We start from the raw sequence: 15,441 nt of genomic DNA on the forward strand, positions 1-15,441 counted from the left end.
CAGGTTTTCCAGCTACGTCCATGAACATGTTCTTCGACTCTCACCTTGTTTGAAACCCGCGGTTCTCAGTGTCCACCTTCCGTTTTGCCATTTTTGATGGGTATCTGAAAGCTAATGTCACTGTTATGGGAACGACTGCGAGACGAATAAATATTTAAATAAAGCGGCCGACTGCTTGGCGCGTCACCGTTGCATTGTGGGAAATGTAGTTTTGGTGCGTGTAAAAGATCTGCGGGCTCTCGGCTTGCTGCGGGCCGGTTCTAATAATAAATCAATATCATCCCAGGGGCCACTGAAAACATTCTCGCGGGCCGGATTTGGCCCGCGGGCCGGCACTTTGACATATGTGCTTTAAGGTGTGTCATTTTGCACAGGTGGTCTTGGAGAGGCGGTCTTGTCGGCGGTGGGCCACGAGCAGGGCATCGTAGTGACCCGGCTGGCAGTCACCAGCGTTCCTCGCAGTGGGAAGCCCCGGGAGCTTTTGGACCTCTACAACATTAGCGCGAAGCATATTGCCAACGCTGTGCGCCAGAAATTTGCCAACTGACGAGACTGCACCTTCTTCAGCTCGTTGTGATCATGCTCAGTCAGCTTTTTACCCAACTTGTTCCAGCAGTCTTGTAGGTGCCTGTTAACTCTTTTCTCATAGTTTCCAGAGCCAGTCTACTTGTGTGACCTCGTTACTGTTTGCAGTTGAACTTATTTGTACCTCTTCACATTCGACTACTGTATATGCAAAACATTGCTTTGCTTAACACTGTTTTTGAATGAATAGTTCATTTTTAGAAAGCTTCCAAATGTCAAGGTTGATTAAAATTTGAGTGGAGGGTGAGACTGATGCATTCCAACCCATGTTTCTCCTGCACCTTCCATGTGTTTTACCTGTCGCACTTGGCTGGCATCTTCTGTGCGGAACTTAAGGCAATTTTGATGTATGGTTCTTTACTATACCAAAACCCAACAAAATGTTACTGGTAGTCTGGTGTGCTGAATTAAACATGCTTAACACAGTATTGCGTTATGGTATTTATTTATTTTTTCTGAGTTTAAGTGTATTTGGCAGGTGCTTTGCAACTTGAAAGTGTGCATTCTCGATTAACTTGTTCATGAATGGGAAAGAAGTTCACTTCAAATTTAACTGTGTAGCATATTTGCGTAAGACGAAGTTGGTTTTGGAAAAGCAAGAAAAATATCAATTTAACAGAGTCCAATTGACTATTTTTTTTTTCTTCTGGATGACCATGATCTGAATTAATGAGAATCGACAGAAAAAAAACCATGTCCAATTATGCTATTTAACTTAAGATACGGAGATAATTTATGTTCCTCAATTGAGTTGCACAGCTCATAGCTTACCACACTTTTAATGATTGATATCTAGTGATAAGAGAGAAGCCTCATGAAGCGCTTGTGATTTTTCTTCCTCCAGTAGATGGTGCTCTTGTTTTAAGGCTTCTGCAAGGGAAATTTATTACATTTCCACTGCATCTTTATTTAAAAAAAAAAAAAAGTGGAGAAGTTGAAAATGATTACGTGCTTTATGAAGCTTCATTCGTCCATCGCTCGATACTTACCTCTGAATTATGGATAACTTCTAAATTAGTCTCAAATTGAACTCTGCTCAACCATCCAGATGTCTATCATCGAAGACATTATGAAAGACTTATGGAGATTTTGGTGGCTTTTTCAAAATTAATGTACTTATTTATTATTATTATTTTTTTACTTGAGTTCAAAATGGGTTTTTAGTCATTTGGAGTCGATTTCTTTTTTGAGGCAACGTTTGCATTTATTCATTACGATGCAGTAGACCACAGTATTCTGTTGGCTCGTTATCAGCAACAGGTGAGCATTAGCGGTAGTGCTCCAAAGCGGTTTAGATCCTATGTGGCTGACAACGTTTTTTGTGTTAACTTTGGTTGCTCAGAGTCCCGCTCTGCCCCACTGTCGTTTGGTATTCTACATGTTTCAATTTTGGAACCCCTACTGTTTTCATTGTATTGGTTGCCACTGGGTTCCATCTTAAAAAACACGTTATTTCCCTTCCATGCAAATGACAGTGAGATCTACCTGTATGTCTCACTGTGCAAAAAGGATACTTTGTCATTAAGGCCACTTTTGTCCTGGCTTCTTATTACTTTTTCAGGGAACTATGTGGAAGGCCCACCAGGACCCGAGTGTTTCAGTGTTCAGTAGTGCTCAACCATTCAATTTGCCATTTGGCCAGTGGTACAGCCAAGGATTTGGGGCGCGGTGAAAAAAACCAACTGCTTCCAGTGCCGCAAAATGAAAATACTATTTTCAGTTCTGGGCCCTTAGAATTGTCGCCTTTTTTGTCTCCTTTATGGCAGTTCTGCATTTGGCCATTTGTCTGCATCACATGACCTCAGGTTAATGCATATTTGTAATAAATGTTAACAATCTGTTGTGTGTGACTTTGCTATATGGTCACACATTTTGACAGATTTGTCAGAGTAAGTCGAGTTTCTGAACGAAAACATTGTGTGGTTGTGGGCAGGTGTCAACTCACAATGAAAGTACCCAGCTGATGGCACCTGCCCAGTGTGACGAGTTGAGGCAGCATTGTGCCAAATTGTGTGTGTGCACATGCATTACATGTCTTGGGAACACAAAGATGGTCGGTCTCATCCATTTCTGCATGGTCGTGTTTGTTTTCATACATAGATGCTAGTGGGGCTTAGCCAAACAAGGTTGACTCTGGCCTGAACCCACACCCCCAAAAAGAAATCCATCCATCTCCTCTGGGAAAAGACCCAATACAAGCACGCTGCCCACCTTCTGTGTCAATATTCGGAGGGAAAACATAACGCTCCTATTCCAGGTGTAAAACAAAATGATGTAATGGGTAAATAATTCCCTTAGAATGAATACTGTATATGCATACCACGGTTACCTTGGCGTCACACGTCTGTTTTTAGCAAGTGTTAGGCAGACAGAAGGTCGGAAGGAAGAAGTGAGAGAGGAGACAAGGAGGAGTCAGGCGGGTCTGTGTATCTCATGCTTGGTCGAACATGGGCCTCTATTAACAATGTGAGATTTTCTTTTTTTTCACCACCCCACCTACAACATAGGCTTGCTCCATCGCATCTTGTACTCTTTTACATGCTGCAGTCACTGACTTGGCAAGACTGCGGCAGTGAGCCATAGCAGAAAGACGTAGTTTTTACCTGCAGAGTTCAACGTCTTACATTCTAGTGGGAAAAAAAATCTCTTGGCATTTTCAGAAGTCTTTGGCTGCTGATTTTTGGACCTTCGGCTGACGTCCTGCTCCAAGTGAAAGAAGTGGAATACTGTTCAGGGAACAACCAATTATGCCAAAGTCATGGGGAGTGCTCATTTGGCTGAGTGGCACATTTTTATTTGGACAAAGCATGTCACATGACAAAAATGTAAAGCTGGAATGCGAGTCACTTCAAGTCGACCAAACAGCAACCCCAGAAACTGGGATTGATACCTGGAGGAAATTCTCAGATTCTGGAAAGTCTTTCCCTTCAGGTAAGTTCTTTTCTATTCTTGTACTATTCCAATGGATAGGATAATATAATGTTGAGAATGTTTCAAAAGACATTTCAATTTTTTCAAAGGTGGGGGACGAGGAGACAATCACATTCTGATGCCGACAGAAGAGCAGCACCAGGACCCCCAAAACCAGAAGGCTGATAGACTAAAGAGAGATGCTTGGTGGCAGAGGAAACACGCAGCGACAGTGGACTCCTTTGCCTATAGAATAGTAAGACATGATACCTATTTTTCTGCCTGTGTCCATCGAAATGTAGGCTCCTCTTTAGGGAGACGTACACAGTCGAATGAGGATGCTCTTTCAACACCTGCATTTAGAAAGCCAATCATGCCAGTCATGTTTTTCAAAATTTTACTTTTGATCATTTTCTGGAATGTTTTCAAGAAAAACAGGTGATCAACTATCATATCATATGATTCGTCCGGCTCAATCGTCATTATGACATTTTATATGATATTTTGTTTGCCATGCTGAGGCAAAAACAAACCAAAAAAAAGTTGAATTTTGTCTGTTGAATTTGATATGTACATTATTCATGTCCAAGGGGTCATTTTGTAAGGCGCTCAGGAGAAATTTGGTATTTTAAATTACGCTATATTGAGGAATGACTTTTACAACATTACAACATGATTGTTTCTGTTTTTGTGCATTTATTATTTGAAATTACATTTTTGGGGAAAAAAATCTCCTTCAACCTCGGAATGACAAATACGTAATTTTTTTGTGTTGGTCTGCGTTGTGCAATTTCTAAAGTGAAGGTTGAGAAACACACTGCTATATTGTTAGGCAGCATTAGGGCGACCCCTGGCGGGATGGAGGATGAACAAAAAAGGAGAGAGGCCGAGCAGCACCTCAATGGCCCTACTGAAGGAGTTTCATGCTGAGAAGAGGCAGCTGATGGATCAAGAGAAAGCACAGGAGGAAGAGGAGGTGGAGGAGGAAGATGACGACGATCATGACGATGATGAAGGCGACGACGACGACGATGATGATGATGATGACGATGACGATGACGATGACGAAGACGATGACGATGACGACGACGACGATGATGATGATGATGACGATGACGATGACGAAGACGATGACGACGACGACGATGATGATGATGATGATGATGACGATGACGAGGAAGATGAGGAAGAGGTTCAAACTTATTAAATTAATTGTGTTTGATATTCAGTGATGCACGTTGCTGACTTGTTTGTCTCAGGAAGAGGAGGAGGATGAGCAGGAGGAAGAGGAGCAGGAGGAGGAGGAGCAGGAGGAGGAGGAGGAGGAGGAGGAAGAAGAAGAGGCAACTGAAGCTCCTGGCTATCAGACTGAAACAAAGAGCATCTCACCAGAGCCTCCTGTGGGTCAGTGTCAGACTGACAGCAGTGAAATCATCTGCAGAGATGTTGGCATGACTCACCTGCCAATCATCCACAACCCGGAGGCCACGAAGCTAGATGTGGGAGGTGTGTCGCTTTCAATTCTGAATGTATCATTGGACCATCCAGTGTGACGCATCAGTGCTGCTTCTTTCCTCATTGTTTCTCATTTTTTGGGGAAAAGTTTAATGAATGAAGTACGGCCCCACCTGCTTCTCTACAGTCCATAGCACATGCTGGCAAATGTCATGTTTGGAAATATAAACCAAGAATGTGATGATCGGACAGTTTCGCTCAGATTTAATGCTAAAACAAAGGTTCCAGCAGATAAGCAAAGAAGTATTTTTACCTGCATTTCAATTGCATTCAAAGATCCATCCGTGCATTTTCAAGAGCGCTTATGGTTGCAAGTGAGCTGGCGCTTTGACTTTGGGTGAGAGGCGTGGTATACATATACATCCTAAGGGCACATAAAGAGAAACAAGCAATCACACCTATGGAAAGTCTCGAGTAGTGTTACTCATTACGTCACTCAGGATTGACCGGTAGCTCACGGGCTGGTCCCAAGTCGATCACGAGGGGTGAACAGGAAAAAAAAAAACCCAAAACATTTGTCAGTCTCTGTGCATGTTATTATTATATTTTTTGTGTTAATGCAGACTGCACCCTGATCATCCTATAAGTCCCACTTTGACAAAAGTATTTAAAAATAAATAAATAAAGCAAGTCACGTTTCACCTACGGTGTCATGTGACCTGCATCACCAGAAGTTGTTAGCGCTCAGCAGTCTGCAATTGCAGCTTCTCATCAGAGCTGTTGAGATATAGCTTTTTTTCGTGTACAATTAGCCGTTGGCACTCGCAAAGAATGGCAATCTGGAAGGTCGAGAGAAGCATTTTAAAACGGTATCCGTGAGCTACGGTAGTTAACAGGCTGCAAAAGTGCGTCGCATGCTTCCGCGGCAGGTCTCTCACAAAGGTAGGCAGTGATTTCGGATTAACAAACTCATCAAATCTTGTGTGTACTTTATTTTTCTGTTTCGTTCATCTTAGGGGCCGTTACGACTGTTGCTCATCAGGGCATGCGTGTGTAAGTGCGTGCATATGCGCGCGTGCGCGGTATCGGAACGATCGCGGGAGGTTGGTTGATCGAAAGTAGATCTTCAGTCAAAAAAAATAAAAAATAAAAGGTTGGGCACCCCTGGTCCAGAGCCTTCACTTCACCTGTCAATGGAGGAAGGAAAATGGAGTACCCAGAACAAGCATTGAAGCACATCTACATACTGTATAAATTGGAGTCTCTTTCATTGTGTTGATTTTTCTTCAATTGCATTTAATACTGACGCTAACAATGACATATTTAGCAGCATGTTGAACAGGCGGTTTGCACTTCCGCTTCACCGTTCAGAGGTTTAGGATTCAAGTTTCAGCTGTGTGAAGTCTGTAGGTTCTCCGTGTGCTTGTGTAACAAAATGTTCCTCTGGATGAATGTCGGAAAAATGGCAGACAGACACACTGAACAATATCTTGTTGTTGAGCTATATTTTCCAGAGGTGTAGCTGTAATGGCCATGTGTCCCAATTCTTTCGTCTGCATAATGCAACTGCCTCTGTATCACATAAACTCATTATCCTGCATGTTTGTCTCACCAAGAGAACAACATCCGAGTCATTCCTCCAGACGTTTTCTCCGGCGTGCCAAATCTGGAATCCCTGGACCTGAGCAAAAACCAACTGGATGATGATTCATTCAGCCAAAACCAGCTGTCTGTGAGTAGCCTTGCACCTACACGACTTTCCAGTTGCTCAAAATAGTGCACCCAAAAAAAATGTCCACGTACCTTATGGCTGAAACGTCATACAGTGGAGATCATGCAAAGTAATGATGTCTGGCACCAGCAGTTCCAGTAAAATTGGTGCCTTTTAAAGCCAAGGAGGGAAAAATTGAAGATTTAAAACCACACCATAGGCAGCTTTGTGATAACAGAGGCATGCTGATTAAGTTATTTCAACGTAGGATGGGCGTCTTTTTACATATAAGTAAGTTTTGAATGGTTGTATTTCATTTAAGTCAAATTCAAAAAGGTCCTTGCATCTCATTAAAATCAAAGGCAGTCTCAATCGTGTATGATTACAATAATTTGAGAGTAAGTGCTGGGAATCACATTAACTCATCCTTTCTAAGAATAATCTTCGGCCTAACCTCAAATTGACCACAGGCCAAAGGCACACAAAGATCCTGACCACACTCAAGCGGCCGACTGTGTTCCGACCAATCGTCGCACATCACCATCTGACGCCATTGGCTACGCAGACTTGTTGGAAAACAGCTGCAGCCAATGACGTGGAGGAAAGGAAAACTATTTTGGGGGGATTTTTTTTTTCCACCCCCTGCTCGCCCGCTCACATCCCAGTAATGACAGAGGACTGATGGACTGGCTCGAGGGACACTGCGATGGATCCAGTCCACAGCTTTTAGATGACATGCATCAACCACGGCGGCTTTCGCTCAATGCCACATTGATAGGCTGTACCAAAAATACGACATGATAGATGGGATGGAGGACTTGCACGTTGGCATTCTTTCACTTGGTTCACTTCTTTGAACTCTGTAATTCCATTTTCAGGAGGAAAATGATGGGAATTGAAGACAAGCATCTATTTTGTGCGTTGGCCGTTCCACTGCTCTTTTTGATGTGTGCTCTTTAGAACTTGACCTCTCTGAAGAAACTGAACTTGGATGGCAACCAGCTCACAGTGATCCCCACACTGCCGCCGGCTCTTGAAGAACTGAGCGTCAACAACAACAAGCTCCACACCCTCTCCCGTCATTGTTTCGCAGGTAGACATTATGTCTCGGTCAATTAAACCGCAAAACAAGTCTCCATATGCAAAGTGCGTAGTGATGAGAGGTTTGCTGCCTTTAGGGTTGACAAACCTGTTGAACCTGGAGATGGAAGGGAACAGCCTGCATGAGAGTGCTGTGTCACCGCAAGCATTCAAACCACTCAAGGGGCTTCATCACCTCAACCTGGAGAACAACCGATTCCGCTCTCTCCCCCCAGGTCTTCCCCGCTCTCTGCAGGTGCAACCCTTCTTCTTTCAAAAAGTTCAACTGCTACCACCACAGTTACAATCGATTAGGATTTTTTTTTCATTACAGTTTTTTTTGAGCAGGTTATGGTTGTTTTCATTCCATTTTTTTCTGGTTTGAAAATGCTCCATTTTAGTTTATTGTTTAATAGTTTTAGTATTAGCTTTAGTTTTTTTTTTTTTTTTTTTTTTTACAGGGCATTTCTTTATGCGAGATTGAAAAAAAAACTGATGATGAATAGACGTTTAGACAGATGTAAAGACAGACAGACAAACAGACGAACAACTAGTTTGCTAGCTTGCTCGCTAGCTTGATATAGATAGATGGATAAATGAAAACCTTGAAAGGTCATGAATGAAATTAACTGACAAAGACAAAAACAAGGCACATTTTTGCGACAAGTATAGTTAGCGTTAATGACTTGTTATTTTAAAATCTAGTTTCAGTTAATTATCATTAAAAAACATACTTGTTTTTTTATTTGATGTCGTTTACGGATAGTATTAGTTATTTCGTTTGTTTTTGTTGACTATGGTAACCTTGACAACCACACATTGATAAAGGAATGTGCTAAATTCTTCATAATTCCCGTGCACCTTTTTCTTTCATTCTTTCATTGAAATAGACTTTAGAAATGGCTGAAAATATGATCGAGGAGGTGACAGAAGAGGCACTGAGGGGCTGCAGTCATTTGAAAATGCTAGACCTGAGTCATAACCTTCTGCATGAGGTCGGCCTTGCCCAACACGTCTGGACCCGCCTGCGGTAGGTCCATTCAATCACATCCACCCATAAACAATGTTTGCCAATCTTTAATGAATGATGGTAAGCCAGCAAGAGTAGAAAATCTCCTGCCACTAAACGACGAAACGGTGTTTGACTGCTTGTTTGTCCACCTCATAGTGCAGAAGTGCAGGGTTTGATTTCGGCTCTGTTCTCCCCATATCTGCGTGTTTTTTTTTTTTTTTGGGTACTCCAGTTTACTCCCACAATCCAAACACATGCACAGTAGGTCAATTGATCTCTCAAAATTTTCCATGGGTGTGTTAGTGAGCGCAAATAGTTGTGTGTCGATGTGTGCCCTGCGATTGGCTGGCAACTAGTTCATGGTGTACCCCGCGACTGACCAAAGACGGCTGGGACTGGCTCCAGCACGCCCGCGACCCTCGTGAGGATAAAGTGGTTCGGAAAATGGATGGATGGATGGATCCTGTAGTTCAGTGTGTCAGGCACAAGGGGGTAAGGCCGGTGTCTCTTGAAAATTTGATTATTAGACTGCCTGCATTTTGATTCATGGGAAAGTTGGCAGTTTAAACTTGTGGCAGATAAATTCCCTTCCAAAGAAACACTCACTGACACATCATTTGCTAATCTTGACAGTGCCAATACTGTACATCAGGCTATGATGCATGCTTATTCACACCCCCCCCCCCACACACACACCAAAATAGCATCAATAAAGATTAGAGCTTACAGTAGCTCGTTTTGAATTCCCACATCATTGTCAGTCATCATGAATTATGTTATGTTCCCTCATGCACGGACGGACACACACATGGACACACACACTTGATTCTCAGGCTGAACGCTGACTCTCTGTGTGGAGAAGAGCTGCCGTGTGAGTGAGCGCAATTGCACGTCTCAATGTGTTTGCGAGTGTGTGTGTGTGTGTGTGTGTGTGTGTGTGTGTGTGTGTGTGTGTGTGTGTGTGTGTGTGTGTGTGTGTGTGTGAGTTGTATCTAAATATAGTTCATTCCTGTGGGTTTTTTCCATTGCTCCTTGGGATACTTCTGAACCTATGGGGAGAGCAGAGGAGCAAGCAAAACTGCAAAGAAAAAAAAAGACACTCAAGCACGATAAAATATCTTGTGAAAAGCTCCTAAAAGAGACAGATACATGACATCCATTAACAACGATGCAGGGTGCAGCCTTAATATATGATTTCCTACATTTTTTTCATTCGACAGCGTGCAAAAAAAAAAAAAAAAAGGTTTTCCTACTTGGTAATACAGCAATGAATGGTTTACAACCCTGCTGGACTTGAATGTTTAAAAAATATCACCATGTCAATCAAACAAGGCTTGAAAATCATGAAAAATCCAGCTGACACCTTAAAGCCTCCGGTGGCGCTGGAATGCAACCCCTTGGAATGCAATACAGCAGGAGTGTCTTGGAGACCCTGGCGACGGGACAATTTGTTGGCAGACAATTGATCTGCAGAACACCTCACAAACAGGGGTGACAACTGGTCTAATGGTTTCCATTGCTGTCACAAATATGTGAACATTGGGCAGTAAACCCTCTGAATTGTTTTCATATTTTTTAAAGTCGTCCCAGTTGGCAGCACAGCCTTGGATAGTGCACACGAGTGATCAGGGAATGGGAGGGGGGGGTTAAATTAGGGTTAAGGTTTTTAAAACTAGGGTTGGTTGTTTCAAAGTAGGGTTTTAACAAGAGTTATGGTTTCAAAGTAGGGTTAGGGTTCCAAAGTAGGTTTAAGGTTTCAAAGTAGGGGTTTAAACTCAGATTAGGGTTTTAAACTGAGATTACAGTTTCAAGTTAAGGTTTTGAATTTAGGTTGGGGTTTCAAAGTAGGGGTTTAAACTAGGGTTAGGGTTTCAAAGTAGCTTTTGGATAGGATTTTGAATTTTCACACTACTAGTGTTAGGTTTTCAACGTTGGTTTGGGGTTTTAAATTAGGCTTTTAAATTTGGGTTAGAATTTCAAATGAGGGTTTTACACTAGGTATAAGATTTCTAAGTAGTGTTTTAAAAAGTGCTAGGGCATCAAAGGGTTTTAAATGAGGGTTTCAGACTGGTTAGGGTTTGAAATTAGGCTTATGAAATTGGATTAGGGTTTCAAAGTAAGGTTTTAAACTCGGGTTAGGGTTTCAAACACTGGTTAGGTTTTCAAACCAGGGATGTGTGGAGGGTGGGGCCAACTGGGCGATGGCCCTCGTGTACCCACTTGAGGCGCAGTACACCGCCCCCATACACAAACAAATTATTTTTCAGGGGCATGAAAATGGGCCAGTTGCCCTCTGCATCCAGTGTAGAGGGTGTGTGTGAGTGGGTCTGTGCGTGGGTGCGTGCGTGCATGTACCTGTGTGTGTGTGTGTGTGTGTGTGTGTGTGTGTGTGTGTGTGCGTGTGCGCAGCAGCTTCCAACTGGAGAATTGTTGTTGTTGGAGGAGAGGGTGTCTGCTCAGTAATCTCATGTGTTTGCATCACCGCTGAGCTTCCTGGCCAGGATTGTGAATGCAAATCAGGTGCACTCGACGACTCTGAACTGCTACTTCCAAATGGACTGGCCAATAAATATATATATTCTACAATTAGGCAGCAAAACGCTTGTTTGTTTGGTTTTTTTTTTCACAGGAGACTTGAATTGTTGGACCTCTCTTACAACCAGCTGACATCGATGGCCATGAATCTTCCTCGCCATCTGCTCAAACTGAAGCTCCAACACAACAACATCAGCCGCATCCCCGCTCACATGTTTCGCCACCTGCGGCCTGGCCTGCAGTTACTTGGTCTATCTCACAATGCCTTGAGGGATGAGGGGATTGAGCAGGGCTCTTTTGTCGGAACGTTCCGCTCGCTCGTTGAGCTCCTGTTGGATGACAACCACCTGGCGGAGGTCCCACTCTGGGTTCGACAGTTTAAGAACCTGCAAGTACTGAGGCTGGACAACAACTATATCAGGTGGGATTGCAGTTGCATTCAATTTTTATTGCAACTCCACACAGTGAGACAAGTTATGATCGTTTTCGTCTCTGACGAAGTGATTCCAAAAGTTAATTCTGTTGGGCCAATTAAAAGCCGGTATATGTGATTTATAAATTTATGATTATTTGTTTTCACGGAATCTAATGAAATAACTAAAAGGAAAATAGAAAAAAATTTTTGTGAACAAATTAAAATAGAAAAATGAAAATGCTTAAAAAAAAAGCAAACTAAAGCACACTACATCTTACATTTTGGGAACTAACAAAAATGTCCTTCCTTTTTGTTGTGGTCATGTAATATCATATAGTACATGAGTTTACATGTTCAGATTAAATTTATGTCGGTATTGCTGTACGGTCATACAGAGGAAGCAAAGTTAAACAGTCATTTGAGAATTGTAGTTTATCGAGTGACTTTTTAAAAATATCTTGCACTCGACAAATACTCCGTATAAAGTATTTAAAAAAACTAAAACTAACACTAAAACGAATTAAAATGAAACTGAAGCGAACAAATTTAGAAAAAAATAAAAAAATTAAAAATAATACAAACCTGCTAGAAGAAAAAAAAAAAGTACCGGTAACTGAAAAACAAAAGTCAAAATGAAATAGAATCCATCAAGAGAAATCCAAAACTATTCTAACCCTGGTTTGTATTTGTTGCATGTTGTGTTTTCAGGCAGCTCAGGCGCTGGGCAGTGTGTCATCCCCAAAATTCTGGCTCCATCTTGGCGTCAGTCCACTTAGAAAATAACCTGTTGGTGGCTGACAATATTCCCTCCAATGCCTTTGCTTGTCTCACAGATGCTGAAGGACTTGTTATCTATCCTCAACGAGGGGCCTTACCAGAAATTTCGACGTCAACATGATCTCACTAGAATGTAGTATGAAACCTCCAGAAAAAAAGTGAGGCATGCTAGGACGGAACAATTTCCAGTAGCGAGGGTGGAATCAACTCAAGACAACTCAACACTCCAAAAACAAAAATGCTCTGGATGTGTTGCCATGGTAACGTTGACATATCTTCATAGCAGGTAATCTGATTTCGAAGAGTCAGTGCCGTGACAATATATTAAAGAGAAAAAAAGAGCACATTCAAATACTTAAAAAAACAACAACATTTAAATCGTTTTTGGGGGGTGGGGGAGCCCATCAGTTTTTCAGGGAGCATAATAAATTTGTTAACGTAGCTCTATCCTTTCCGCCACATAAAATGCTCAATTTGCACACATTGTAAGTCGCCGTTGCACTGTCTCCGCTTTCCATCACGAAATGCAAGTTATTTTCCTCTTGGGCAGATCCAAACAACATTGCTGTTATGCAAAGGTAGTTCGTAATTCCAGCATATGTGGATGAAGTCCTGCGAAATTCATGTTCATGCTTCTCGGTGACACGTACTGAAACACAAAAGAACATCATAGAGCTCATCTATTTCCTTCTGTCCTTTACAACACCTTACAGGAACGCCAACGTCGGCCATTGAGTTTGTATTTTGCTTTCACTACCTTTGATAAACTTTCATGTTCAACCTTTTTTTTTTAAAGAATGGAATGTCAATGTGTGTGTATTTGTCTTGTTGGACAACATTTTTCTTGAATGAGAAAATGCTCTACAGTGTGTTCGATTTGTCAGCAACATCATTGCTCTAGTCCCTCCTTTTACTACTTTTTGTCTCATGATAACCATACAAATGCCCTTTCGGAAGAGCCTAATCTGTGTGACGTGAGTGTAAGCTTGGCCTCTCATTTTTCGGCTTTTTGCCATTTGGCTTTGTGGATTCGTGTTGGATGTGTTTCTGTTTTGGTTCGGTGATCATGTCGCTCTGTGTCAGTGCGTGGCTTGTCTCCTTATGTCTGTCACCTGTTTCTCCCCTGTGATTAGTCCTCTTGTACTTAGAGTTTCTGTTTCTGTTCACTTTTATTGGTTCATTGCCACTGTTGTATGCATGTTTTTTGTTTTTTGTTTTTTTGCATTTGAGCCCCCTGACTCATACCTCAATGTTGACATTTCGTAATGCTCATATAAGGGAGAGCTACCATAGGAACAATCTGGAATTCAGCAAGAATTCACCTGGAATCTCCGATGTATTTCCTCATTACTGGTACTCAGTCCAAGAAAAATCACACGCATCGGTTGACATTGTAATTAGCCGATACACGCTCAATCAAACAAATACTTCATGTGGGCAGAAGCTGCTCTGCAAATCGGTTTTGACATGCCGCCATGACCTCTGCACGTGTCCTCGAAGAGCAAGTCAGAAATAGGATTGCGACGACAAAATGCTGGTTTTCGGCACCTTGTACTGTAAATGCAAGTCATTCATGTTTGTAAATTAGAGACGGTATCCTGCAGATCCTTAAGTCAACAAGCAGAGCAGAATTGAGTTTGAATAAAGCCGCTCTAAAAATGCTACAGGGCTGCTTTTGTACCGTTTACATTTATACACTTTCTGACTAAATCACATGTTACATTTCTCGTTTTCGGCCTTGCGCATGTGGCGCAGCTTCCATTCTCTATAATTGTACAGTCATTTTTGCCAACACCAGATTACTGCCAATGAAACTGCTCATTCTCATTTATGCGGCTGTCGCTGCACTTTCAAGCTGAGGCAAGCCGCTTCACAAAAAAAAGTAAAGTGACCCCAGTGTATTAGCACTCATTCCCATCTCCCCCGTCATTCCACTTTGATCTTAAATCTCGTCACATTGAGGTATTTTTCAAATCTGACTGCTTCGCCATCCATCATAATGTGTGTGACAGTGCCCACATCCTATCCAATAAATGTTTAATTTATCATCGCGAACTCGACTGTGATCCGAATTCTGGAAACGGAGAGGATCCACCAAATGTCGACCAAGATAGGTCAATTGACAAAAATGTATTCAAGTAGAAAGCGAAACCGACAAAGTACAAACAATCACGCTGGTAACAATGAACCAGAAGAAATTGCAAGAAACAAAAAGCGCTTGCAAACGTCAATGGAGAAAATGAGAAAATAAATTGCTTGTCTCACAAGGACAAGAGAAATCTAGCATGAGAAAAAAAATGACCAAACAGAGAATAGCACAATATAATAAATACTTCCTATAAACCAAGGTGGTACTAAGAACGAGACAAAATGGACTATGAAGCGAAAACAAGGAACGTCTAGAAAATTCAGGCACAAGGTACAAGAGTAGTGAGCAAGGCGGGAATAATCCGACAACGAATTATCATCGAGGATGTCTTCTCAAGGTGGGTGATGATGAGGCTGAGGAAGAACAGGTGCGGAACATGAGGACGCGCTCTCTGGTCCGCCTTCTTTACCAAAACGAAACAGACAGAAACATGACAGACTTCAATAAGAGGGGCATGGTGCTTTTCGTTTGAGATCGCATGTACATATCATGTATTTGTCAGGAAAGAAAGCTCAAACAGAGAAAGGCAGCTGAAAATCTTCAGCGGGAAAGGACTTAAGAGAGAAAATACATTTAGTTGTGTTCGTTGATATTCCTTAAACATGTGCTTGTATTTTTGGACAAAAAAAAAAAAATCCATCTACATCGCTTTTAAGTTGAGGCAGATTGATCCAAACATCAATTTGCCACACAGCTGATCATTTCCAGGGTTGCCGGGAAGCTGGAATTTCTGGGAAAAAAGCCGGACTACACCCTGGCCTGACAAGTCAGTCACAGCAAGACACACAAGTTAAACACGCTCAAACTATCAT

General features: G+C 42.0%; 2 protein-coding genes across 4 annotated transcripts in view; both read left to right on the forward strand.

Annotated features, from left to right (window-relative positions):
- Positions 1–3,534, forward strand: part of tktb (transketolase b) — a 10,488-nt gene extending 6,954 nt beyond the window's left edge. The window contains exons 14-15 of one of the 3 annotated variants that reach the window (XR_002170693.1): positions 375–799; positions 3,522–3,534. Coding sequence is in view for 1 of the 3 variants with exons in the window: in XM_019891209.1 (XP_019746768.1) it covers positions 375–547 (173 nt within the window). In the remaining 2 variants the exon portion in view is untranslated. Of the gene's footprint in view, positions 1–356; positions 1,012–3,521 lie in introns of those variants that run through there. The other 2 variants (XM_019891209.1, XM_019891210.1) reach the window with 2 other exon arrangements.
- Positions 3,535–4,396: 862 nt separating this feature from the next.
- On the forward strand, positions 4,397–12,704 carry LOC109528284 (extracellular matrix protein 2). Its single transcript, XM_019890666.1, has 8 exons — positions 4,397–4,471; positions 4,755–5,001; positions 6,567–6,682; positions 7,622–7,754; positions 7,840–7,997; positions 8,632–8,771; positions 11,383–11,709; positions 12,412–12,704. Exons 1-8 carry the CDS (start codon positions 4,397–4,399, stop codon positions 12,599–12,601), a joined length of 1,386 nt encoding a protein of 461 aa, XP_019746225.1. The 3' UTR covers positions 12,602–12,704.
- Positions 12,705–15,441: the final 2,737 nt, after the last annotated feature.

The sequence above is a fragment of the Hippocampus comes genome, unplaced genomic scaffold (genome assembly GCF_001891065.2).
Source record: "Hippocampus comes isolate QL1 unplaced genomic scaffold, H_comes_QL1_v1.1 scaffold174, whole genome shotgun sequence".
Lineage (NCBI taxonomy): Eukaryota > Metazoa > Chordata > Actinopteri > Syngnathiformes > Syngnathidae > Hippocampus > Hippocampus comes.

Excerpts from the sequence above, each read along its gene's own strand:
- LOC109528284 (XM_019890666.1), top strand. The coding sequence starts at position 4,397 with ATGGCCCTACTGAAGGAGTTTCATGCTGAGAAGAGGCAGCTGATGGAT. Across the intron at positions 6,683-7,621 it reads TCAGCCAAAACCAGCTGTCT|AACTTGACCTCTCTGAAGAA; the intron begins GTGAGTAGCCTT and ends TGTGCTCTTTAG. Across the intron at positions 11,710-12,411 it reads CTGGACAACAACTATATCAG|GCAGCTCAGGCGCTGGGCAG; the intron begins GTGGGATTGCAG and ends TTGTGTTTTCAG.